This window comes from Rhineura floridana, chromosome 3 (genome assembly GCF_030035675.1).
Source record: "Rhineura floridana isolate rRhiFlo1 chromosome 3, rRhiFlo1.hap2, whole genome shotgun sequence".
NCBI lineage: Eukaryota > Metazoa > Chordata > Lepidosauria > Squamata > Rhineuridae > Rhineura > Rhineura floridana.
In genome coordinates this window covers 181,983,652-182,010,458 of record NC_084482.1, presented here as the reverse complement: position 1 = coordinate 182,010,458, position 26,807 = coordinate 181,983,652, and the positions used below count along the sequence as shown (strand labels likewise).

Below are 26,807 nucleotides of genomic sequence, written 5' to 3'. Positions count from 1 at the left end.
ATAGTGATGGAGACATACACACCTCACTGAGGAGGGCATTCCACAAACGGGGAGCCACCATTGAAAAGGCTCTCTCATGGCTCAGCACCAACAGGTCAACATTCAGTGGCGGCATTCTGGCATTGTAGATGCATTCTGCAGCCTGTTCTTGACACAATAATAGTGCATTAGTGGTGGATTTATTCTGCTTTAGTTTGTTCTGCTACCGCATTATTGCTGACCAGAAGGGCACAACAAAAACAGGACAAAAATAAAACAGAACATTTGCAGTATGAAAAGTTACAGGGCTTCAGCAAGAGAATTGAGAAGAGATGGTGAAACCATACATTTTTTAAAAGTAATGTCTTGATTTACTTCTTGTTTAGGTCTTTGGATTCTTGAACTTTATTCTCTGGGCAGGAAATATTTGGTTTGTTTTCAAGGAGACTGGATGGCATTCTTCAGGCACGAGGCACCCTCCAGACATCATGGAGAAACAGTCTAGCAGCTATAACCAAGGTGGCTACAATCAAGACAGCTATGGGCCAAGTGGTGGGTATAACCAACAGGGAGGCAGTTTTGGCCAGCAAACCAGCTATGGCCAAGTGGATGAATTCGGCCAGCAACAACAGAGTGGCCCAACTTCTTTTGCTAATCAAATTTAGCACTGGCTGAGTTCTGAGAGCTCTTACATGGAGCATTATATATGGAAAGCTGAAACAGTGGCAGGCAGCAGATTTCTAAAAAAAATAGATAAATGTGACAGAGTTTCATCTAAATCAAAGGTCTATCAACCAACGAAGATGGGTTGTGGCTCTTATTTTGTTTATATATGATGCATCTTCTCCTTGTGAATAGATGATGGATGATATATTCATCAGAGGTGGTGAATTGGAGTAAATATTGTTGTATGTACTGTATAGATAACTTTACAGTAGTTTTGTATTTGCACGGTAGCAGCATTTTGTAGCCTTGAGTATGTAGTATACAGTATGCATAACACAATTATATCAGCATTAGATTTTCTTCTGCATTTTGGTGAACAGCAAAATGTGTGCTTTCACATGATTTCTGAATATATCACAATGCATGCATTGTAGCTCCTAAGTTTTCAACATTGCTTGTCTTTGACTATTAGTTTGTCATATTTGATTTTTTCATATACTGAAGAATTTTATTTGGCATTCTTCCTGATTAGCAAATTTGCACTGTGTCTTAGTGCATGAAGCTGCATAATTTCCCCACCAACAGAATGTTATGGGCTGTGTATATGGGATTTTTCAATTCCACCACTACTACTTTTTAACTGGTTGCTTTGTTTAATATAATGTTTTAGATAATATATGTATGCCTATTTTGTATATTTTGCAGAGCTGGATCAATGGCTTACCTAAATCCTGAATGCTGCATATAACTAAAACAGCTTTCCTTGAAAAGGCATTCAGAAATATACGCTGTAAACTGACCAGTTTTTTGTTTAATCAAGCTCAGTAGTCCTTCTATAAATCCTTATTGCTATTGATGTTCTGTGACTCTTTGAATGTGAACTGTGTAATAAAAGGACCAAGTAACTGTGTTTACATGTTTACAAAAGGTATTTATTTAATTAGGATAACATAGGTGCAGATATCAGGAAGTGAAACTATGTGTCATGGGAAATACCCCATTGATTGTGCAACACAACATGCATACACTTAGAGCTGTTGCAAAACACTACAAAAGAATAGCTTTTCCTACATGGCCATTGATGATTAAGAATGTTTTTCTTTCTGTGGTGTCTCAAACTTGTACAACGTCTGTTCAGTCCAGTCATTATGATGAATACTGGATTTGGTGCTATCCGTAAGTAGGAGAGTGTCAAACATAAGAACTCAGCAACCAAGAACATTGAGCCAATTCCTTACAGGGGGTGGGGGGCAGAGCTAATTTAGAGATCTTGCTGATCTCAGATGGTGCATAATATTTTCCATTGTTCTGCAGGTGTCTTTAGCTCCACAGAAGGCATCAGAATCCGACTTCTGCTGCTAGATGGAGAATTTTATTCTCTTTCCTCCCGCAATAGATAGAACTCCACATACTTAGCAGCAAAAAAAAAAGTTCAACTTCACTGCTAAATGGAACTGAATTTGAGAACTTCTCTCACACTGCAGGGAAAGATTGAGCTCTGCTCTCATTTTTATCTGAGCTGAGTACTGAACTGCTTCCTGCAAGATGCTGTCTGGCAAACTGAGGAGAGCATTTCCTACCTAGCCAGGCCAACACTTTCTCCAGTGTTAGTGGTGCATGGTTTTTTTGTGCGTATGTACTGCAGGGAACAGGAGGGAGTGAAGAACTGAACCTCTCCCTAGCCCCAAAATCTATTTCACTGATTGACTCGTCCCTGCAGGGAAAAAGGGTTGACAACCACTAATCTAGAATGCATTGGATACTGTGCAGCAAAACAAAGGTCATTGGCTGGCTACCTGTGGTTGCGCGGGCCAAATTTAAGATCCTGGCTTTAACTTATAAGGCTCTTTGTGAGGCCGGCCCACTCTATTTAAAGAGTTGCCTTCACTAGCTCCAGGGGCGCCAGCTTACAAGATCATCCTTGAATGGCTCACTTCTTATACCTCCAGTAAAAGAAGCGAGGTTGGTGAGGACAAGGTCTAGAGCCTTTTCTAATGTGGCTCCTACGCTTTGGAATTTGTTGCCAACTGACCTCCGTCAGGCCCCCTCCCTGTTATGCTTTCGGCGGACCTTGAAGACCTGGCTCTTTACACAGGCATGGGAAGGGGATTAGGCTGGCAGATTGCAGTTCTTGGGGGGTTTAAATTCAAATTCAGGCTAGCAGATTGCAGATCTTGGGGGGTTTAAATGTTTAAGCTTTAATTTTTAATTTCTAATTTTTAGGATTTTGATTATGTCTATGTGGAATGTACTTGTGTTTGGTTGTAAGTCGCCTAGAGTGGCAGATTAAACTCTGCTAGATGGGCATCTAACAAATCTCATAAATAAATAAATAAATAAATAAATAAAATTTTACCTCCCTGCTTTCCCCCAAAAAACTCACTTTGTAGTCTACAGATGAACACACCATTTAAAAAACGGAACATCTGCATTTCTAAATAAAAGTGTATCGGTCTAAAATATCATTGTATGGGCTGTAAATATTCAAAGCATCTTTTAGCATAAAATAGCATAGTCATTTAAATGATTGTTGTAACCAATGTATGGTTCCTCCGTGGATGACTCAATATTGTGATATATTTGCCCTAATAAATAAAGTTTATTGCATACAGTGCTTGTTTGAAGGCACATGGTGCTGTTGCAACATACACACACACAATGAACCAGCACTTGCATCTTCTTAACACATCCATTCTCACTCTACATTATTGTCTAACTTGGGTTTCAACCTCAAACGGCAAGCGGGCTTGTACATTTATTATGTTTGGATTGAAAAATATTGGTAAAATGATGTTTTCTGTTGGACCAGCTTAAACTGGTATGGGAATTTACAACATGCTCTTGAGTAGCCTTCCACAACCTGGTGCCCTCCATATATCATGGACTACAACTCACATCATCCTGACCATTGACCATACTAACTGGGACTGATAGTCCAAAAGGTTTAAAGGATATCTGGTTGAGGAAGGTTCAGTTTTTGCAACTGTTCATCAGACAGGTTGGAAAGGCAGTGTCATTTCAGGAATATGGTTTACAAGGGCCTGAAGATATTCCTCTTGTTGGCAATGGGCTATTTGCACAACCTAGATTAAAAAAACACCCCCTCAGCAAAAAAAGAAAAGAAAAACATGTCCAAAACCAGCACAGAACAACATAAAATCAATATAAAATAACCTACAGCTGGTAGAGGGGAAAATAATTAGTACCAATGGCTAAAAGTATATTAAAAAATATACAAATGTTTTGGCAATAATTAACATTCTTTCAAAATCCTTGATTTAAGCCATTGTCTATTATGCTGGGAATAGAGACCCCCTTTTTTTTCCAAGAAGAAAGAACAGAAAAATGGGAGTGCTAATTTTCCAGTTTTTTTTCTGGGCCTTGACATCTGGGGAAAAGTGTGAAATTCTCATTCAAAGGCATAAAGACATTTTTACAAGTCCTGAAGGGTCAGCCCAAAGGGGTACATCTTGTCCAGTATCCAGTTTCACATAGTGCCCAAGCAGATGCCTCCAGAAGCCCACAAGCAGGGCACTGGAAAACACCTCTTTTGAAAATGTTCTGCACATCTTTTGCTTACCAACAGGTATCAATCAATTCTTGCTCATGATTATCCTGAGATCTAAGTTCACAGGCTGCCTGGCCTCACAAACTGAACTCCCCCCCCCCTGAAAATGTACACAGCAGGTTCAAAAAGCAAACCTGGGAGTTAGAGTTCATGAGGAGAAGATAGCAGTCAGTCCCTCCTCCATGGCTTGGTAAAATGGTGAAGAAAGAGTAGTTGGAAAGAAGTCGTGGAGGAAGCAGGTGGAAGGGGTGGAGTTGTCAAGCAGCTGGCTGTTTAGTCCTGTCTGCAAAGCCCTAAACTTAGCACAAACGCCTCATTTGCCATATGGGCCCACACCAGCCCTGAAGAAGGCACATAATCATGTATTGGACAAGGAAAGGACAACAATGAATCATAGGCTATTTTACTCTTGGGTTTATAGTAACTTTGCTCTCTAGGGGAGTTGGAAGATGTCACATTTTTTTAAACAAAATGTAACAAACCTCTTTCCTCTGAGTGGCATGTAGTAATGCAGAATTCTCATCATTAGGATTATGGGAAGCTGCCTTATACCGAGTCAGAATCTAGCTCAGTACTGTTTACAATGACTGGCAGTGGCTCTCCAGGGTTTCAGACAGGGAGTATCTCCCAGCCCTATCTGAAGATGCCATTGGGGATTGAACCTGGAACCTTCTGCATGCAAAGCAGTTGCTCTACCACTGAGCTACAATTCATTACATGTTATGAAGAATACAAGAGATTTGTTGCCTGCTAACAACACTTCATAAGAACATAAGAAGAGCCTGCTGGATCAGGCCAGTGGTCCATCTAGTCCAGCATCTTGTTCTCACACTAGCCAACCAGATGTCCATGGGAAGCCCACAAGCAGGACCCGAGTGCAAGAGCACTCTCCCCTCCTGCGGCTTCTGGCAACTGGTTTTCAGAAGCATGCTGCCTCTGACTATGGTGGTAGAGCAGAGCCATCACTGATAGCCTTACGCTCCATGAATTTATCTAATCCTCTTTTAAAGCCATCCAGGTTGGTGGCCATCACTGCCTCCTCTGGGAGTGAGTTCCACAGCTTAGCTATGTACTGCACTAAGAATCACTTTTTTTTTGTCTGTCCTTATTTTCCAGCATTTAGTTCTATTGAATGTCCACAAGTTCTAGTGCTAAGAAAGAGGAAGAACATTTTTCTCTATCCACTTTTTCCATGCCATACATAATTTATACATTACTATCATGTCACCTCTGACTCACCTTTTCTCTAAACTAAAAAGCCCCAAATGCTGCAACCGTTCCTCCTATGGGAGTGACTCCACCCCCTTGATCATCTTGGTTGCCTTTTTCTGAATCTTTTCCAGCTCTGTAACATCCTTTTTGAGGTGAGGTGCCCAGAACTGTAGAAAGTATTCCAAATAAGGTCGCACCATAGATTTGTGTTATCATATCAGCAGTTTTATTTTCAATACCTTTTCTAATGATCCCTTGCATAGATGATGGCCCAGCAATACCTTGAGGGTCACATGATAGCTATCCCTGCTCTAAAAAATGATACAGCCAGTGGTGGGAAACCTGCCCCATAGATGTTGATCCCCATGGCAAATAGGAGATCAGCTTTCACACAATTCTTTTGAGAGTTTTTTTTTCTTTTTATTTAAACTGGGGAGATGCAGAAGGTGGAAGGACAGTTTAAACCAGCCCATAGCCACGCTTCCCTGGAGCTAATCCAGTTACCCCATTCAAGTTGATATGAAGAGATACAGGATGTATTTTAAGATGAGAGCACAGGAACATGCAGATGATCATCTACAAATACAATGTGAAATGACATCATTCCTGAGGTATCACGCAATTTGAAAATAGCTTTTTTACATTCAGCATGGTGATCTCTTTCTGAGGCATGCCTGGAATTGAAGCGATAAATTATATGCCCCCCTCCTCCACAGTCAAAGACCAATTATAGTAGCTCCTCGAAATGACATTTTACCTGTTTTATCTTCAGAAAAAAGTGATTAGTATTTTAATCATTAGTGACCCACAGCGCTCAATTTAACTGTCAGATCTGCACAAAGCATGTTGTCAGCTAAAGAGTTTAATGGATTCAAAGCAGAGTTGTACCACAACCAAACTACTGCTGACTCTTGCTGTTCAGACCTACTGGCTAAACACCATTGTAATATCCTGCTTTGACAAATCACTTAGACAAGGTATTTGGCAGATGGACTGATTATATGGAAAAGAGTAGTACACTTACACAGTATACTCTTCACTTTGTAGGAGGTAAAATAACATTTATAATATACCTGTGAATGTGTGTGTAATGCGCGTGCGCACGCACACAATTGAATTTTGCATTCCGTAGTCATGGACAAACAACCCCCTACTCTAAATTGAAGTCTGAAGATAATGCAGGCCTCTATTATGAGGTAAGTGTCATGCCCCAGATTTTGACTGGTATGTACAAAAAAATAGTCCCTTTATTAAACAATTGTAATAGTGAGAATGTTGTGGACTACATGTACAAGCAAGATTTTAATTTTATTATTCACTTTTATTTATAAGGCCTTTCGACATAAACACCCTCAAGACAGTTTACAGCAGTAAATAAACAAACAATAAAGCCACAAGTGCAAAAACAGCAGAAATTGTAGTTAAAACAGAAAGCTTCTGGCTTAAAGAAATTTAGGGATATATTTCTCACATTTATGGAAAATGCAGTGGAGCAAGTTTCCTTTTAATATTTTTGCTTATGGTTCAAAGGCCCACTTTCCTAGCCCACAATCATTTTGAACTAGGGAGCTGTCTTATATGGAGTCAGACCACAGGCCCATCTTGCTCAGTATTTTGTACAGTGATAGGCACCAGCTTTTCCAGGGACATTCCTAGTTCTGCCTGGAGATGCCATGCATTGAACCTGGATCGTCTGCATGCAAAGCAGATTACCACTGAGCTACAAAAATTTTCCCTGCGGGGATTCAATGGTTAAAGGTTCAAAGAGCTACTTGAGACTAACCTTCCAAACAATTTTTCCTACCCCTTTGGAAAGGCATGTATTATATGATAAAAGGAGTTAGAATGAATTGGGAGTGTATGTATTAGCTTACACAGTTTGTGAAATGAATATATTTATCAGACGTTACTCTCACTAGGCAAATCACTCTAGTATTTTCCTTTGTATTAGTTTGCATATCCTTTTTGGTTCCCTTTTTAGTAATGTGTTTCTGTGCATGCATACATATACAAAACAATTTTACAGTGTGATCCTTTACATGTCTACTGAGAAGTGCCAATGAGTTTGATGGCACTTACTTGAGTGCGTATAGGATTGCAGCTTTAAACTCACTGTCAGTTATTTTATTTTTTAAAAACGTTTGTGTACAGAAGACACTCGCATGCCTTTGGGCACTTTTGCATAGAGAAGCTCTATGCACAGACATTGGTGTGCGCATAGGGCCCTAGCAGCTAGAGGGTGGCATAATGCAAACAGCTTTTTGCACGCCTCCTCAACTTCAAGAGTGGATTGCCATTCGGGATAGAAGGATCTCTCAGTTTTGTCTCTCTCAGTTTCTAATTTAGTTTCTCAATCTTACATTTAGTTCCCTACATTTCTGCAGCAATTGGCATTTTCATGAAAATTCTTCAGCATTTTAGTGCGAATTTCCCCTAATAAATTTTGTATGCAATTTTGACTAGTTTTGCAAGCAATTTCTCCTAATATAATGCATTTTGTATATTACTATAATGCATTTTTGTATATTACTTTCACTACCATATTCATGTTTATGCCCACTTTCCGCTAATAAATGCATTTCTGTAAACATTTTGAGAACTGCATCACAAAATTCGGATAAGTACAAATTTCAAAGGATGGCTATGCTTCAGTTCTCATATTGTTCCTAAAACAGCAAATTTGATTGATTTGCCTTCAAATGCAAACTGAATAGAACTTTTTGCCCATCCCTAATGGCCGCAGCATTGAGAGAGCTGTTGCTCAGTCCAAAGCCGAGATGGGGGAGTAATTCAATTCAGATTGCATTTAAAGATGAACCTGTCAAATTCACAATATCCAAAACAACATGCAAACCAAAACATAGCAATCCTCCAAATTTTGCAATGCAATTCTCCTGCCAAGGAATAAGTATAAAACTGCATATACAGGTGTGAAGAGCATATAGTAGCAAATATATATTTGTTAATATAAAAAGGAATATTCACTAATAGGCAAGAAAACCTTGCCGTTTAAGAATGTACCTATAGCCATCAGATATTTCTATCAAACTTCAAAAAGCAGGGAAATTGGGCAGCTATAGTGAATGCACCAGGGGAGCAGGAGACCTGACCTCCTCTCTGAGATATTGGGCTGCCCTACAAATTGGTCAAAATGCAAACACAATTTGGGTTGGTCTTTCACAGTCGAATTCACTTTCTGTGTAGCTTGGAAGAGTTTGGTAATGTGTGCCTCTGAGCATATAGTGAATGGTGGCAACACCTGCCATCTCCAAAGATGGAGAATTACATTTTTGTATGTTTTTTGATGTTCTTCTTACTTTGCTTCTTTCCTGTGTTACTAATGTTTCTATAAAGAATCTAACCTAGAAAATTATATTTCTCTCATTATTCATCCTAGAAATCTGTGTCAAATCTATTTTTATTAATTTCAACGTGTTTTTATTGGTCAGTGGCTTATAATGGTGAAGACAGCATTTTGTGTTTCAAACTGGAGCTTATGCTCTATTTCTATTGGGGGGGCATTAACAGGTGAATCTGAAACTGCAGTTTGATGTAAAATCAGACTGATTACAATATGTTGCTACTTAAACTATGACTCTACCTGTTGGAAAAAAACAAACTTGGCCTGCCCAAGATGCAGGTTTTCAGCCTGCTATGCGTAAACTACTCCACTTAAGGAAAGTGGGCATGGTCAATTAAAAACAAAGAGCACACCTAGAATTTTGCTAGAATGTATTTCACCTCCCACTGTTTTATCTTGTGCAAACGGAGACACTCCTCATGTCCATTGGAAACTATTCTGCAGAACAGTCAGTGCCATTATTCCACAATTGTTTTTGGAGCTTTTTTTAGTGTTGTAAAGGGTTGCTGTACTTCACATATTCACAGAAACATAAGCAAAAGAGAATGATTTACTATAGGAAACTACACTAAAATTGCAAAGTAAATCAAACATATTTAAAGTGACTATCTGAACTATACCAACTGTTTTAATATTGTTGCTTCCTTCCTGCTAAAACAAGGTCAGCACAGCACAGGTCTTGTTTCTGTTCTTTGGGCTGATTGCAGGTGTTGCCACCACTCACCATATGCTCAGAGGCACATGTTACCAAATTATTCCAAGCTACACAGTGGATTTGAAAGACCAAACCAAATTGTGTTTGAATTTTGACAAATGTGTAGGGCAGTCCAATATCTCAGAGAGGAGGTCAGGTCTCCTGCTCCCCTGGTGCATTCACCATAGCTGCCTAATTTCTCCACTTTTTAATCCAGAAGGTAAGAAATGGGATCCTGTGCAAGTTTGCTAAGAATGGATTGATCATTTGCGTGCTTAATGAGTTTAGTGGGATTAACTCCCCTGCTATCATGCTTAGGTAAGGGGAAAGTGACCACAGGGGATGGGGAGGGGAGGAAGGGAGCAGCCAGGAGGGGGATGGGGAGGGCAGGTTTGATTATTTGCATGTTTATTGAGTTCAGTGGGATTTCCTGCTGTGCAATCATGGTTAAGATAGGTAAAACTGACCATGGGGAGGGAGGCCTGGGGCGGGCAGGGCAGGAGGAAAAAGGAGGACGGGAGGGGAGAAAGAAGGGAGGAGGAAGGGAGAAGAGAGGGGAGGAAGAGAAAGGCAGGTCTGATTATTTGCATGCTTATTGAGTTCAGTGGGATTTACTCCCATGGGATCATGGCCAGGATAGGTAAAACTGACCATGGGTGAGGCAAGGGGAAAGGGGAGTAGAAATAGGGGGAGGGGGAAGGAGGGGATTGGAAGGGAAGGGTGAATGATGGGATTGGCTGGGGAGGGGGAGGGGTGAAAGAAGGGTAAGGAAAGGGCAAAAGGGAGATGGGAGATAGGAAGAGGGGAGGGGAGGTTTGATCATTTGCATGCTTATTCGGTTCAGTGGGATTTACTCCCGTGCAATCATGCTTAGGATAGGTAAAACTGACCATGGGGACAGGGAGAAGAGCCAGGGAAAGGGAAGGAGAATGAGGGATTAGAAGGGGATGGGGAGGGGAACTAAGGGGTGAAGGAAGGGGGACGGAAAGGGCAAGAGAGAGGGAATAGGAGGGAGGAGGAGGGGAGGCAGGTTTGGTCATTTGCATACTTTTTGAGTTCAGTGGGATTTACTCCTGTGCAATCATACTTAGGATAGGTGAAACTGACCTGGGGGAGGGGCAGGGAGGGGAAAAGGAGGGCAGGAATGTGAGGGGGAGGGAGGTAGGGGGAGGGGAGGAGATTGGATGGGTGCGCACTGGACAGAGGGGAAGCCCCTTTCCTTTCCAAAAGGAAAACATTGGGAATAGTATCATTCTTTTTCTGGGTTTCCCCCACCTTTTTGTTCTAGAGCAGGCACATGTAGCCTCCCACCCAAATTTAAACCAAAGCTGTCCCTGGCCACATCCACACCAGACCTTTATTTCACTTTGGTCAGTCATGGCTTTTCCCAAAGAATCCTGGGAAGTGTAGTTAGTGAAGGGTGCTGAGAGTTGCTAGGAGATGCCCTGTTCCCCTCACACAGCTTCGATCAGAGTGGCTGACTGTTAAACCACTCTGGCCACTGGAGCTCTGTCAGGGGAATAAGGGTCTTCTCTCAGCACCCTTCACAAACTACACTTCCCAGGATTCTTTGGGGGGAGCCATGATTGTCTCACATGAAATCAAATTCAGGTGTGGGTGTGGCCCCGATTAGGCAAGCCAAGCAGCTGTGAGTCTGGCTTTTAGAACACTGACAGTTGGTTCTTACTGAGCATGCCCGACACTATCATTCAGTTCAATGCAAAATTTCTTAAATTAATTAAAAATCAGCCAGGCATTTTTTAAACTTTTAAACTGCAGAAGATGAAGGTCAGAGTATGGGGCAAGGTCAGTAATAGGATCACAGGTACTCTGTGAACAAGGCTGATTTTTAATGAATTTCAACAAATTATGAGAACTCTGACAGAAAAAAGTCCAAAAGTGGTCTGGTTTCTCTCTCTCTCTCCTTTTAGACTTTGAACTCTCAGTTCTCTCCAACTGTTTTGTGTATTGCCATGAAGATTTAGAGGGTTGTTAAGCAACCATTTCTGAGGTCAGGACTATAAGTTGTGGCTTATTACTCTTGTGGCTGTATAATATTGGCAAAAATAACACAAAGTGCATTAGGCGAAATTGCTTTGCAAAAATATGTGTATTATTGCATAGAAACATCTATATTTTAGGAGAAATTCACAGTAAAATGCTGATGAATTTTCAGAATAACCTTTTTTAAAGATAATAATAATCACAAATTTGTGGAAATGTAGAGGAAATATTTATTTTATTTATTTATTTAGTTTAATTTATATACCGCCCTAAGCCCGAAGGCTCTCTGGGCGGTGTACAAAAAGATAAAAACAAGCACAATATATAAATACAATAAATACAATAAATAAATAAAAAAAAAACAATAACGAACCAAACAACATCCAAAATACGGAAATGCTGTTTGAAATACACTTTAAAATGCCTGGGAGTATAAAAAGGTTTTCACCTGGCACCGAAAAGATAGTAGCGTCGGCGCCAGGCACACCTCATCAGGGAGACTGTTCCACAGTTCGGGGGCCACTACTGAAAAGGCCCTGGTTCTAGTCATCACCCTCCGAGCCTCTCGATGGGATGGTACTCGGAGGAGGGCCTTAGATGTTGAGCGTAGTGTACGGGTAGGTTCATATTGGGAGAGGCATTCCACCAGGTATTGCGGTCCCATGCCGTGTAGGGCTTTATAGGTCAAAACCAGCACTTTGAATCTAGCCCGGAAACAAATAGGAAGCCAGTGCAGACGGGCCAGAACAGGTGTTATATGAGCGGACCTTCTGGTCCGCGTCAGCAATCTGGCCACTGCATTCTGGACTAGCTGTAGTTTCCGAACAGTCTTTAAGGGCAGCCCCACGTAGAGCACATTGCAGTAGTCCAATCTAGAAGTTACCAGAGCATGAACAACTGAAGCGAGGTCGTCACTGTCCAGATAGGGACGTAGCTGGGCTACCAATCGAAGATGGTAAAAAGCATTCCGTGCCACCGAGGCCACCTGGGCCTCAAGAGACAGGGAAGGATCGAAAAGAACTCCCAAGCTACGAACCTGTTCCTTCAAGGGGAGTGTAACCCCATCAAGAACAGGATGAACATCCACCATCTGAGCAGAGAAGGCACTCACCAACAGCGTCTCAGTCTTGTCTGGATTGAGCTTCAGTCTGTTAGCTCCCATCCAGTCCATTATCGCGGTCAGGCAACGGTTTAGCACGTTAACAGCCTCACCTGAGGAGGATGAAAAGGAGAAATAGAGCTGCGTGTTATCAGCGTACTGATGACAACGCAGCCCAAAACTCCTGATGACCACACCCAGCGGCTTCATGTAGATGTTGAAAAGCATGGGGGACAGTACCGATCCCTGCGGGACTCCACAATGGAGAGTCCAGGGTATCGAGCAATGTTCCCCAAGCACTACCTTCTGGTGGCGACCCACCAAGTAGGAGCGGAGCCACTGCCAAGCAGTACCCCCAACTCCCAACTCCGTGAGTCTTCCCAGAAGGATACCATGGTCGATGTATCAAAAGCAGCTGAGAGATCAAGGAGAATCAACAGAGTCACACTCCCCCTGTCCCTCTCCCGACAAAGGTCATCGTACAGGGCGACCAAGGCTGTTTCGGTGCCAAAACCGGGCCTAAAACCGGATTGAAGCTGAAATAGACAGATTCTTCCATCCCTCCTCCAAAGCAATCATTTGGATCCTGGCCAATGACTTCAATCTTCTGAACAGCTTGGCATATTAACCCAGACACAGACAGAAAGTGTTGCGTGCCATGTTACAGGGTTCAGCCAAAGCGGAAAAAACTAGATTATTACCTACACTTCATACATTTCTGTGTAATTTAAGTGTGTTTATTGAAGGCATAATAAGCATGTATTTTGACAGTGACACTGCAATTACAGGTTCTCTTTTATTCATAAGCCTTCCCTAAAGAAGACACTAGAAATCTAAAAAATCTTAAACATTTCCAAAAAGGGTAAAAGAAAAATTGCTTGAAAGATGACACACTAAAGACAGTGAAGGGGGTAGGGAAGGAATATGGGATCATCTTTGAAAAAGATAATTAAAATCCAGAAAGAGTGAAGGTGGCAAATACCTATATTCACTTTGGTTTCAATAATTTCACTGCCACTAAATGAGGGAAACAGTTTAATTCTCTGGTCCATCTGTTGCAACCTTTTTTCTGTGTCATCATATTACATAAAGAGTCACTCCAGATTATCATTGGAACTCGTCAATGCACAGGAAATATTAGACATTTGAGAAGCAGTGGGATGCAGTGGACTATACTTTAGGCCCTAAAAGGATGGGCTGGTAGGACAAAGCGGGTGTTCACATCACCAGCAGCACAAAGAACTCTGCACTCTGGTAGCAATGTTGTCCACAGAAAAACAGCTGTGGAACACCAAAGTAAAAAGGGGAGATGGAATAAAGCCAAATAACAGAGCTGTCTGGATTCTTTCCATTGCCTTTACAGAAAGGTCACATAACTCAAAACACACTGGCAATTTAAAAGGGTCTATTATTAATCTCATAACTATTAATGCAAACAATGTTTGAAATTATTTTTTGCAAACCATATTTTGTTTTGCACAGCACTGCTTCCCGGATGAAGGAGACTTGGATAGGTTACACATTTACCGCTGAACATGCAAACCACCCCCAATGAAAAGTACAGTGCACAAAATATGCCCAAGCATTCAGAGTTCACACCATTCTGACAATCTTTGTTCTGTAGTTTTGTTGAAGCAACATGGGTTCTTGGCTGCCAGATATGTCATTTGAAGCACACCTCTTGTTTTAAGAACTGGTAGGTCTCCTTCGACCTTTGATATTTATCATCGAGACTGGTGATATTTGAAACTCTTATCCCCTGCCGTAGTATTTTGGTGGAGAAGCTCTCATTATTCTATCTGGGCATTTAAAAAAACCCACACAAACAGCATCGGTGCTGGTGTTCATACCTTGATAAAAGTGCTGTGGGTGTAAGTACAAAATGACAAAGACACTATGGTATTTCATTTTGGTGAGTACTGTCAAAAAAATATAACTGCCACTATATAGCAAAGTCATGGAGGATAAGGCTATCAGTTGCTCCTAGCCAGGCACTGTAATTTGCTTAATATTATGGCTAATGTGGAGAGATGGCTGGACTAATTGCCATTGTAGAGGGATTGTTCACAGGGCAAGGCTATAAAATCACACCAACTGGATATTGTTAGAGCTTGGAAGATTACTTCTAAAAAGTAATAAATTACATTTACAATTACATGGCCCAAAAAGTAGTAATTACCGTTATAACTACAATTGCTCTGAAAGTAACTGATTCCTTTTTATCAAAAGTATTGCATTTCAGTTACTTTTTAAAAAAAACAGCTACAAGGTGCTGGCCTTCGCTGCTGCACATCCAAGTAGCCTAAAACAACATTACAAATAAACACACACATAGAGAGGTAATAGAACAATTCTTTTTATCCATAAGATAGCTATGGTGGTCTCTCCACCGGTAAGGGAGCTGGGGAGGGAGGCAGAGCCACTACTCAGAACTTTGCACGTCCAACCAAATGCAACCCCCCCACTCAGCCAGCAAGTATAATCTTTCTCAGTTAACCACCTCCCGGAGGGGTTTGAAGGGGTCAGCAGTTCCTCTTCTGGAAGGCTCCAACAGCTGCTTTTCTTACCAACGCTCTCCAGCATCTTTGGGACAATTTACAGAACTTCAGAGCTAAGGATTTGGGAGAGATCTAGCACTGGTTACACGAGGGCAGAGCTTTGGCTCTTTGGACTAGATATGAAAATATCTCTCTCAGCCTTAGACTCCCAGCAACTCTCCAAGAAAGGTATACACAACTTTGGGGTTTCTTTCTTTCCCTTTCTTTCTGTGTGGGTGAGCTTGATGTGAAAGCATGCATAAGTTTAGTTTCTTTGTTTTAGTCTATCTAGTATTGCTGAATGAATGAATAATAATTAGAAAGCTGCTCATTGTTAATTGTAAATATAAACTGCAATATTTTTCGTTGGTTCTCTTAATAAAACCACTCTTTATTTTACTTTCTGTGCATGCACCATTGGGTTAAGGGTAGATTTATACACGCTTTGGGGGTGACGTGCGGGTAACTCCAGCAAAAGATCCTGTTGCACTCACAATAGGGGAACTTGCCTTTGTAGTGAGCTATGCTCATGAGGGAGTCCAAGGTCCATCCATAACACAGGGGGTGCTTTAAATGTATGGTATATATGCAGTTGTTCAAATTTGAAAATGACTTCTCTCCCATTTCGATCTCACATTAACATTCACACGTTAATGTGAATTCACATTCACAAACTATTCACAGGACACTCAAGAGCATTTTTATCACCATGCATGGAAACAGCCTGAGTCATCTGTCTTGCAAGCAGCATCTAGGTTCTTCTGTTGATCACTGGAATTTCCCTTCAGCCAGGAATTCAACAACCAGGGAGCAGTCCCATTATTGACATGCCTGGCTGGCAAGCAGGCTCTTCCACCTTCACCCTTCCCAGCTTGCATTTATCTTGTTGCAATCACATAAGCTGCTTAGAGATCACCAACACAGCGTCCAGGCTGTATAGTAAAAGATGTGTGGCTGTGCATCCAGCACTGCAGACACAAAATCATATTCTGTAAATCAACCAACCGATGCTTCTTCAAAGAAAGGAACAAATTTAACTTCAAAAAGAATGCCCAAACGGTAAGTGATAACCCTTTTTTTCTCTGTAACAATCTCTTGTGGAATATCCATTTTACTTGCTTTGCATTGACTGTGAGTATGTGCGTGCATGTTTGTGTGTGTGTGTGCACATGTACACACATCATGTGCATCCACAGGAGAGGAAAAGACAAGAGGTTTCACAGCTTGTGGGCTGGGCTGTAATGAGTTTCCAACACTTTAACAAAACTAATAATATTTTCTATTAAAATGCTTAAAACCTGAGGGAGAATAGGATAATCCTCCAACAGCAATTTCTTGACAACTTTTAAAAAATGCATTATTTATTTTATTTTCATAGTTATATCCCACACTTCCTTTTGAAATCTCAGAGCTGCTTAGATGGGGTTCTCACTGGTCTGCCATTAACACTGATCAAGTCCACACAGCAACTTAGCTACAGCTGCAACCCTACACGTTGTTACCTGGGGAAATAAGCCCCATTGAACTCAAGGGGGCTTACTTCTGAGTAAGGATCAAAAGATCTGTCAGTTTCAGTTCTTATCTGAAACCATGAGTGCACACTTACTTGATACACACATGCACAAATTCTAACTGCACACAGATATTCTATTATTGCATGCAACAGAATCCGATTGTGTGAACTAGGTTTTCTACTCTGACAGCAACATTTACACCTGAGTGATCAGCCCAGTATTACAAACACTCCCAGAATGATCAAGTATCACAATGGCCACGGTCCTTGACAATAAGTGAACAAAAAGTAATTTCTAGCAAGATTATGCACCCAGATATGCTAGTAATGTGTCTGGTTTTTCCCCAGGATTCCAATATCCAAGCAGCTGGCTTCCATAAAAGGTAAGGTGGTCTACTCCACTTGTTTACTTTATACATCCATCTATTTTCCTGGAGTGGTACAGCATTAAATACAATAACTTACAGAGCAATCTTAACCATGTCTACTCAGAAGTGCACCCTATTGAACTCAGTGGGGCTTACTTCCAAGGCAGTTCGGTTAGGACTACAGTTTAAATATATTACAACACAGAGCACACATCGTTCTCATCCCAAAGAACTATTCCTGCAGTTCTCATAAGAATGTTTAGGTGAACAAGTAAATTTGTCATTGATGCTGAGATAAAGAAGAGTAAGCGCCGGACATACTTCAGAGGAGAGGGCATTCCACAAACAGGTTGCTGCCACTAAGAAGGCCCTTTCCTGCATCTCTGACTGCCAGTATGTTAAACAGGGCCCATTTGCAGATCTCAAGGGGTGGGAAGGCTCACACTGATTTTGCAATTACAAGGTGGCAACTCTAAACGACAGGGCTTACATAGGCCTGCATCATAGCCCTCTCCTGGTGTTTCAGCTCTGAGCATATCTACTGCTGTTCTGGGCACATTAAAACACACCAGACCATTGCTAGGAGCCTTCCAAGCCTCACCTTGAATCTAGCAGCTTGCTGTTCCCCAGGCCACTCCCCTCTACCTCCACTACCACACATAGATGCAGTGTCAGCCCTGTTACTGCTGGAACCTCACAATATTGTCCTCTTGCTGACTCTGGCTCTACTGTTGCCATCTTTTAAAACTACTGTTGTTATCCACCCACATATATTTTCCCCCTCAGTTCTAGGAAAAGGCTCTGATCTGGAGAAAGCTGTTGCAACAGCAGCCTTGGTCTATGATAATGCTGCAGACACTGAAGGCAAACTCAGCAAAACTGAAGCTAAACAGCTGCTTGAGACTCAGTTTGTGCATTTCATGCAGGTAAGAGGATTGAAAGGAGTTTGTCTTTAGACCTCTTATTCCCTACCCAGTCCCCTGTCAAGGCATCCAACAACCAGGCCTGGCACTGAATCTGAACAAAGCCTATTCTTGGACATTCCATAGAATCAGAGAACTGACAGAGGTCCAACCTAAAACCTCCCATAAAGGGAGACAGATTCTACACCAGGTCATCATTCCATGTGGGGGGAGGGGGAATGGACAGTGTAATATTCAGGGCAGGCACCGTGAATTAAAAGGATCTAAAGGCAAATTGTCTAAGAGTTCTTCCAAACATCCTTTTTATTGTGCATTCTTATTATTTGTGCTAATGATGGTATTGAGGTGGTTACACCTGATCCCTTTTTCAACACTGTTTGTGCCTGCAAAAGTCCTATAACTTCCTTCTGAAACCCTATAACTTTTCATAACTCAAATCTTTTTGGGAAGAAGGAGAGGAGTGTCCCACTTTTGTTGTGCTATAGTTCCCCCTCCAGACAGCAATAATATGGTAACATTGGGGAAGCATTGCAGAAGAACTAACAAAATGGAATGATATGTGGACGGTCCAGTATAAATCCACCACTAATGCACTATTATTGCATCAGTGACATGCTGTAGAATACACCTGCAAAAACAAACAATCAAACAAACCAAACACCAGCCTGGAACACTTCAGTAAAGCCTGATCTTTAGACTTGATCTCCCTCTCTTCCCTTTAGGAAAAACCCTACCTGTTCCATATACAGTCATATAGGGTTGTATCCAGCTAAATTGTACTCAGATTAGACCCACTGAAATTAACGGCACTAAGTTTGTAAAGTCCATTCATTTCAGGAGGTCTACTCTGAGTATGGCTGATGTTGCATGAAACTAGGTTGCCAGGTGTGATTTTCCGCCGGATACTCCAGTTTTGGGGGGTCCTCTCCTGGTCTCCGGGAGAGTCACCTTAATCTCTGGACTCTCTGTTTTAATTTTTTTTAAATTAAGGTTTAGGTGGTCTGGTTCATGAGATATACACCAAAACATCAGCTGCCCGCCCCCAACTTCTGTGAAATGATCTCTTAGCTGGCTGCTCTAACCCCGCCCTTTCAGGTTTGTACCCAATAAGTGAAGTCAGGTATGTGATTTGTTGAGCTCCAGGCAGTGGCTAGACCTCACTGTAATGCCAGAAAATGGTTGGTTTTCCCCCGTTTATCTGAAAATCTGATAAATTGAGTAAGTATATAGCTTTCAGGGTTTTTTTTCTCATGTGCAGGAGTGAAACCCTGGGCTGTTGAAGAGGTCAGTGTTTTGAAAACCTTTCCAATATGAAACTTTAATCTAATACTCACTTTTCTGGGAGTAAAGCTGCAATACCCACATACCCAGAGTAAACCCCATTGAATTCAATAGGACTTTCTTTTGAGTAGACATGGTTAGGATTATGCTGTAAATTAATGGGACTTTTGAGTGAACATAGCAAAGAATTGTGTTTGTGTTGTAAATCTTTCTCTCCCCCATCAATCCTATTTTTAAAGCAATTAGGCAGGGCTTACTTATGTATCACTGTTTTTATTATGTAGGAAACTAATACTGATTTTTAAAAAAATGTTCTGCCATGACCAACTGGTTTTACAATAAACTATTATATGGGGTGTATTTTTACATCTGCAGTGTGTGTGTGTGTATGGAGTCCAGAGCTTGGAAAAGTTACTTTTTTGAACTATAACTCCCATCAACCCAATCCAGTGGCCATGCTGGCTGGGGCTGATGGGAGTTGTAGTTCAAAAAAGTAACATTTCCAAGCTCTGATGGAGTCTGTCCAACAACCGTGTGAGGTAGGGTTGGTGACTGGAAACCAAGGCAGCTCACAGTAAGAAATAAATCCCTTTAAAATCCAATACCCATAAAAACAAGTATAAACAGTTGCAAAACAACTTAAAGTGGCATGATTCTGAATTTTGGATTGGGTGAATGAAGTTGATTTATTTATTTTTTCTTTATTATTTGATTTATATCCTGCCCTTCCTCCCAGTAGGAGCCCAGGATGGCAAACAAAGGCACTTTAAAATATCAAAAAAATAGACTTTGAAATATATTAAAATTTAACATATTTAAAAACATTTTTAAAAAAACTTTAAAACATATTTTTTAAAAAAGGTTTAACAACATATTAAAAAGCTATTCCAACACAGATGCAGACTAGGATAAGGTCTCAGCTTAAAAGGCTTGTTGAAAGAACAAGTTCCTTATCACTTAAGGTTGCAGGTCTCTGCACACTTCCCTGTTTGAGTAAGCCCCACTGAATACATTGGGACTTGCTTCTGAGTAAACAAACATAGGATTGCACTGTAAATATCTTTACAGGTTGTGTAAATAATAAGCCTATTTGATAATCATGCTCATATAAATATTTCTTCATACTCTGTCCCAATAAGTATTCACTAATAGGCAAAAAACGTTGCAGTTTAAGAACGTACCTATAGCCCACAGATATTTCTATCAAACTTTAAAAAGCAGGGAAATTGGGTAGCTATAGTGAATGGACCAGGGGAGCAGGAGACCTGTCCTCCTCTCTGAGATATTGTAGTGCCCTACAAATTGGTCAAAATGCAAACACAATTTGGGTTGGTCTTTCACAGTCCAATCCACTTCCTGTGTAGCTTGCAAGAACTTGGTAACTTGTGCCTCTGAGCATACGGTGAATGGTGACAACATTCGTGGACATTCAAAGAAGCTGAATGTTGGAAGATTCAGGACAGACAAAAGGAAGTACTTCTTTACTCAGCGCATAGTTAAACTATGGAATTTGCTCCCACAAGATGCAGTAATGGCCACCAGCTTGGACGGCTTTAAAAGAAGATTAGACAAATTCATGGAGGACAGGGCTATCAATGGCTACTAGCCATGATGGCTGTGCTCTGCCACCCTAGTCAGAGGCAGCATGCTTCTGAAAACCAGTTGAATGTCCACGAGTTCTAGTATTATGAGAGAGGGAGAAGAACTTTTCTCTATCCACTTTCTCAATGCCATGCATAATTTTATACACTTCTATCATGTCTCCTCTGACCCGCCTTTTCTCTAAACTAAAAAGCCCCAAATGCTGCAACCTTTCCTCGTAAGGGAGTTGCTCCATCCCCTTGATCATTCTGGTTGCCCTCTTCTGAACCTTTTCCAACTCTATAATATCCTTTTTGAGATGAGGCAACCAGAACTGTACACAGTATTCCAAATGCGGCCGCACCATAGATTTATACAACGGCATGATGATATCTGCTGTTTTATTTTCAATACCTTTCCTAATGATCCGTAGCATGGAATTTGCCTTTTTCACAGCTGCCGCACACTGGGTCGACATTTTCATTGTGCTGTCCACTACAACACCGAGGTCGCTCTCCTGGTCAGTCACCGCCAGTTCAGACCCCATGAGCGTATATGTGAAATTCAGATTTTTTGCTCCAATATGCATAATTTTACACTTGTTTATATTGAATTGCATTTGCCATTTTTCCGCCCATTCACTCAGTTTGGAGAGGTCTTTTTGGAGCTCTTCGCAATCCCTTTTTGTTTTAACAACCCTGAACAATTTAGTGTCGTCAGCAAACTTGGCCACTTCACTGCTCACTCCTAATTCTAGGTCATTAATGAACAAGTTGAAAAGTACAGGTCCCAATACCGATACTTGAGGGAGTCCACTTTCTACAGCCCTCCATTAGGAGAACTGTCCATTTATTCCTACTCTCTGTTTTCTGCTTCTTAACCAATTCCTTATCCACAAGAGGACCTCTCCTCTTATTCCATGACTGCTAAGCTTCCTCAGAAGTCTTTGGTGAGGTACCTTGTCAAACGCTTTTTGAAAGTCTAAGTACGCTATGTCCACTGGATCACCTCTATCTATATGCTTGTTGTTCCATTTTCTGAAGGAAGACATTTTGCCTCTAAGAGCTTCCTTGACTTTGCTCGTTAACCATGCTGGCATCTTCTTGGCCCTGGCGGTACCTTTTCTGATCTGCGGTATGCACTCCAGTTGAGCTTCTAATATAGTGTTTTTAAACAACTTCCAAGCATTTTCGAGTGATGTGATCCTCTGGACTTTGTTTTTCAGCTTTCTTTTTACCAATCCCCTCATTTTTGTGAACTTTCCTCTTTTGAAGTCAAATGTGACCGTGTTGGATTTTCTTGGCAATTGGCCAGTTACATGTATGTTTAATTTAATAGCACTGTGGTCACTGCTCCCAATCGGTTCAACAACACTTACATCTCGCACCAGGTCCCGGTCCCCACTGAGGATTAAGTCCAAGGTTGCCATCCCTCTGGTCGGTTCCATGACCAACTGGTCTAGGGAGTAGTCATTTAGAATATCTAGAAACTTTGCTTCTTTGTCATGACTGGAACACATATGCAGCCAGTCTATGTCTGGGTAGTTGAAGTCATCAATTACTACCACATTTCCTAGTTTGGATGCTTCCTCAATTTCATATCTCATCTCAAGGTCTCCCTGAGCATTTTGATCAGGGGGACGATAGATTGTTCCCAGTATTAAGTCCCTCCTGGGGCATGGTATCACCACCCACAACGATTCTGTGGAGGAATCCGCCTCTTTTGGGGTTTTGAGCTTGCTGGATTCAATGCCTTCTTTCACGTATAGAGCGACTCCACCACCAATACGTCCTGCCCTGTCCTTCCGATATAGTTTATATCCAGGGATAACCGTATCCCACTGGTTTTCTCCATTCCACCAGGTCTCCGTTATGCTCACTATATCAATGCTCTCCTCTAAGACCAAGCACTCCAGTTCTCCCATCTTGGTTCGGAGGCTCCTAGCATTAGCGTACAGGCACTTGTAAGCAGTGTCTCTCTTCAAGTGTCTTTGGCACTTGTGGTTTGGCCTGTGGTAATTTTGCTCTTCTGAATTTATATCCTGTGCCCCTGCTCTCACGATGCCTACTTCTAGGTCTACCCCTTTTAAAATTTCATCATTTCTTTGGTTTTTATCCCAGGGGGGAGGTTTATTCCGAACCGAACCTTCCTCAGCTCCTGTCGGGTTTCCCCCCTCAGTCAGTTTAAAAGCTGCTCTGCTACCTTTTTAATTTTAAGTGCCAGCAGTCTGGTTCCATTCTGGTTCAAGTGGAGCCCGTCCCTTTTATACAGGCCCGGCTTGTCCCAAAATGTTCCCCAGTCCCTGCCCCTCCCCCACTGACCCGGGGGAGGGGCAGGGAGGGAAGGAGGAGGGGAAAGGAAGGAGATTGGGTCAATGAGCATTGGGCAGAGGGAAAGCCCTTTTCCTTTCCAAAAGGAAAGCATTGTGAACAGTATCATTGTTTTTCAGCGTTTCCCCAACTTTTTATTCTGCAGCAGGCACATGTAGCCTCCCACCCAAATTTAAACCAAAGCTGTCCCTGGCCACATCCACACCAGACCTTTATTTCACTTTAGACACTCATAGCTTCTTCTAAAGAATCCTGGGAAGTGTAGTTAGTGAAGGGTGCTGAGAGTTGCTAGGAGATGCCCTGCTCCCCTCACAGCTTCAACCAGAGTGGCTAACTGTTAAACCAGTTTGGCCACTGAAGCTCTGCCAGGGGAATAGGAGTCTCCTCTGAGCACCCTTCACATACTACACTTCCTAGGATTCTTTGGGGAAGCCATGACTGTCTAAAGTGAAATCAAAGTCTGGCATAGGTGTGGCCCCCTGATTAGGCAAGCCCAGCAGCTGTGAATCTGGCTTTTAAAACACTGACAGTTGGTTCTTACTGAGCATGCCCGACATTATTATTGAGTTCAATGTAAAATTTCTTAAATTAATTAAAAATCAGCCAGGCATTTTTTAAACTTTTAAACTGCAGATGATGAAAGTCAGAGTATTGGGCAAGGTCAGTAAGAGGATTACACGTACTCAGTGAACACGGCTGATTTTTAATGAATTTCAACAAATTATGAGAACTCTGACAGAAAAAAGTCCACAAGGGGTCTGGGTTTTTTTCTTCTCTTTTTATACTTTGAAATCTTGGTTCTCTCTTATTGTTTTGTGTATTTCCATGGAAGGACCTAAAGGCAAAATGTCTAAGGGTTATAACTCTGTTTAAGCAACTTGTTTCATTAGCAACACTTCTATGGGACATGAATCCGGTATTCAAGTTCAACAGGCAAACTATATCAATCCTTGTCAGTCAAACATAGCCTTTTCCTAGCAAAAACATTTTGTGTATGTACATTGGTCCATTTGATTGTTTCTATTAATAGTCTCATGCCATGTGGAACTTCTTAAATGGACCCCGATTCTCCAACCTTCCCAGGAAGCCAGCTTTGTTGCTGAGCTGCTCTCCTCATTAAGCAGCGATGGGGAAAGCAGCCTCCACAATCTGACTCATTCTTTCACAGGGTCAAGAAACCAAACCGAAATACCAGGAAATCCTTTCTGCTCTTGAGGAGAACAAGGATGAGCACATTGACTTTGAAGACTTCATGGTTCAGCTGCTAAGTCTCACCCTGATGTCCGATCTCCGGCAAGAGATACGAAGTGTGCAAAAAACTAAGTGATAAAGCATGTTGGGCAGAACAGACAAATTGTGTGGTAGGGAGAGAAACTAAGGGGGGAAATATTATTTTTATGGACAGTTTCCAGAACTGTAGATAGATCATTGGTATCCCTGGCAAAACCATGGATTAGAGCAAACTACCAGGAAAGCCAAAGCTAGGAATAGGTTGTGATCCTGTACACTCTTAGCTGAGTAAGTCTCATTAAACTTTTCAGTAAATATGAACAGGTCTGGACTTTAAGAGTCATTTGATATAAATTACATAATAATGGATAAAACAGTGTGGCAAAAAACAGATACTGGCCCTGATCCAGATACAGTAATGCACAATAAGGGAGGGATAGCTTTGTGTGTTGGCCTCAGATACAGGGCTGGGGAATCTCTGGACTGCAGGCCAAGCTTGACCAGCTAGGGGGTTGTTTGGCTTGTGAGGCCATTTCCCTCAAAGCAGACTCCTCTGCTCATCACCTGGTGAGTAGAGAGTGCAACCTTGCTTGGTGCTGCTTCCCTGGTGTGTTCCCTATGGGAAGCGTGCTGATGAGGCAAACTCCTGCAGAGAGCAGGATTTGAACCCTCCACTTATCAGCTGGCGAGTGGAGAGTTCAGTCTTGATGGGTGCTGCTTCACCAGCGTGTTCCTTGTGGGTGAAGCAGAATCTTCCCCCCACCCTGCATATCAACTTTGACAGGTGGGCAGAAGGTAAAGATCTGGACCACCAGGCCAAAAAGGTTCCCCACCACTGCCTTATGAGAATAAGTATTCCCATCCACACAAACAGTCAAGATAGAATGGGAATGTGCACCTTCTGGGGCAATGGAAAAGGCATTAGATCAGCCTTTCCCAACCAGTGTGCCTCCAGATGTTGTTGGACCACAACTCCCATCAGCATTGCCAATGGTCAGGAAAGATGGGAATTGTGGACCAACAATATCTGGAGGCACACTGGTTGGGAAAGGCTGCATTAGATGATGCATGTAGCTATTCTGGCCTCACTAAACTCCATCTTCATCCCCATATATGTTTACACACATAAAGTCTACATCACAAGAACCCAAGCTGAGTGAGTATGTCAACCAGCCTTGAGAGAGGACTGGATCCACAATATTTAAGTAAAATAGTTTTATCTCTTTGGTACATACACTGGTAAAATGCATGGAAAAGTACCTAAAGTTAATATTAAGGATTTTGGATGCTGCAACTCAAGATTGGCTTATTACACTAAATGGAAAGATTGAACTGAATCTTCTTCTGACTACTGTAATTAATGCATTACAATGAATAAAATTAATGCAAATCAAAGAGAAATCATGAAGTATTTTTCCCAAAAAATACAGAGCTGTGCAAAGTGCTGAATTAACTTGTTATTTCCCATGAAGTACTTTCAGTCATCCTGAAATTGGTCTATCTTGGCTTTCTCTTAGCTAGTTAGAAACCTGCTATGAGCCAATTTTGTGACAGCTGGAATCTCAGATGGCCTGAAAACTGGAACAGAACCATTCCATGTTGAGCAAGGGGGAGTGGGGAGACATTTCTTTAATATTTAAATGTCAGGTTGTAGGATTGCTGTCAACAAAGCAGCCCTAAGCAACTCAACCTTTTTAAAAGGCTGCACTCCATTGCACATTTACTTGAAAGTAAAATTAATTGATCACAGTAGGACTTCTGAATAAAAATGCATGGGATCATGGTGTAAGCCTGCAGTCCTAAGCACTTTCTCAGAAAACACATTTATGAATGACGTTATTAGGCTTTTCCTGTTCTGCTGAGAGACTGCAACAGTCAGAGGATTTATCTGGGAACCGGCAGCTTGATAGCTGCCCTATAACTCTACCAACTTGTGTTTATAAAAAATTCTGGAGGTTCAAGCTGAATGTTTCATAGTATATGAAAAAATTATTTTACTCTCAAAATATTGGTTTTATTTGGAAAAGAGGGTTTGTCTGATTGCTGCTGTATAGCTCCACCAGTCTCTGTTTATATAAAAAAATCTGGAACTTCAAGCTGAGTGTTTTACAGTACATGAGAAGTTCTTTTACTCCCCAGACATTTTATTTTTATTTGGAATATAATTTAAGGGCAAAATTTATATGAGCATAAACATAATGTCTTTCCTTTGTGAAGACTCTGGAAATCCTTTCATCTGCTGTGGAATCTGATACTTCAACCACGATGGTACCCAGATCCTGTACCTTTAACAGTTGTGTAGAAAAGTATCTTGTCATGCAAGATAGACCTGCTGAAATGTCCTCTTCCACACAACTATATTAAAAGTGGCTTACATGGGTGCAGCCCTAATGGACACCAAACTGCCTAAAACAAAGCCCATGACAAGTTGTAAGGATGTTATTCAACTTGAGTGATATTT

The 26,807-nt window shown here is 41.5% G+C and overlaps 2 protein-coding genes across 3 annotated transcripts in view; both read left to right on the top strand.

Moving 5' to 3' along the window:
* SYNPR (synaptoporin) overlaps window positions 1-3,111 on the top strand; it is a 289,300-nt gene extending 286,189 nt beyond the window's left edge. For both annotated transcript variants that reach the window (XM_061618735.1, XM_061618736.1), the window contains one exon: window positions 366-3,111. In XM_061618735.1, the coding sequence (XP_061474719.1) occupies window positions 366-644 (279 nt within the window). In that variant the 3' untranslated portion in view covers window positions 645-3,111. The remainder of the gene's footprint in view (window positions 1-365) is intronic.
* A 12,094-nt stretch (window positions 3,112-15,205) lies between these two features.
* Window positions 15,206-25,689, top strand: SNTN (sentan, cilia apical structure protein). Its single transcript, XM_061622057.1, has 5 exons — window positions 15,206-15,309; window positions 15,805-16,179; window positions 16,982-17,016; window positions 17,788-17,927; window positions 24,285-25,689. Exons 2-5 carry the CDS (start codon window positions 16,067-16,069, stop codon window positions 24,441-24,443), a joined length of 447 nt encoding a protein of 148 aa, XP_061478041.1. The 5' UTR covers window positions 15,206-15,309; window positions 15,805-16,066; the 3' UTR covers window positions 24,444-25,689.
* Window positions 25,690-26,807: the final 1,118 nt, after the last annotated feature.

Coding starts and splice junctions, on each gene's coding strand:
- SNTN (XM_061622057.1), top strand. CDS start 16,067: ATGTGTGGCTGTGCATCCAGCACTGCAGACACAAAATCATATTCTGTA. Junction 17,017..17,787: donor GCAGCTGGCTTCCATAAAAG/GTAAGGTGGTCT, acceptor TTTCCCCCTCAG/TTCTAGGAAAAGGCTCTGAT. Junction 17,928..24,284: donor AGTTTGTGCATTTCATGCAG/GTAAGAGGATTG, acceptor ATTCTTTCACAG/GGTCAAGAAACCAAACCGAA.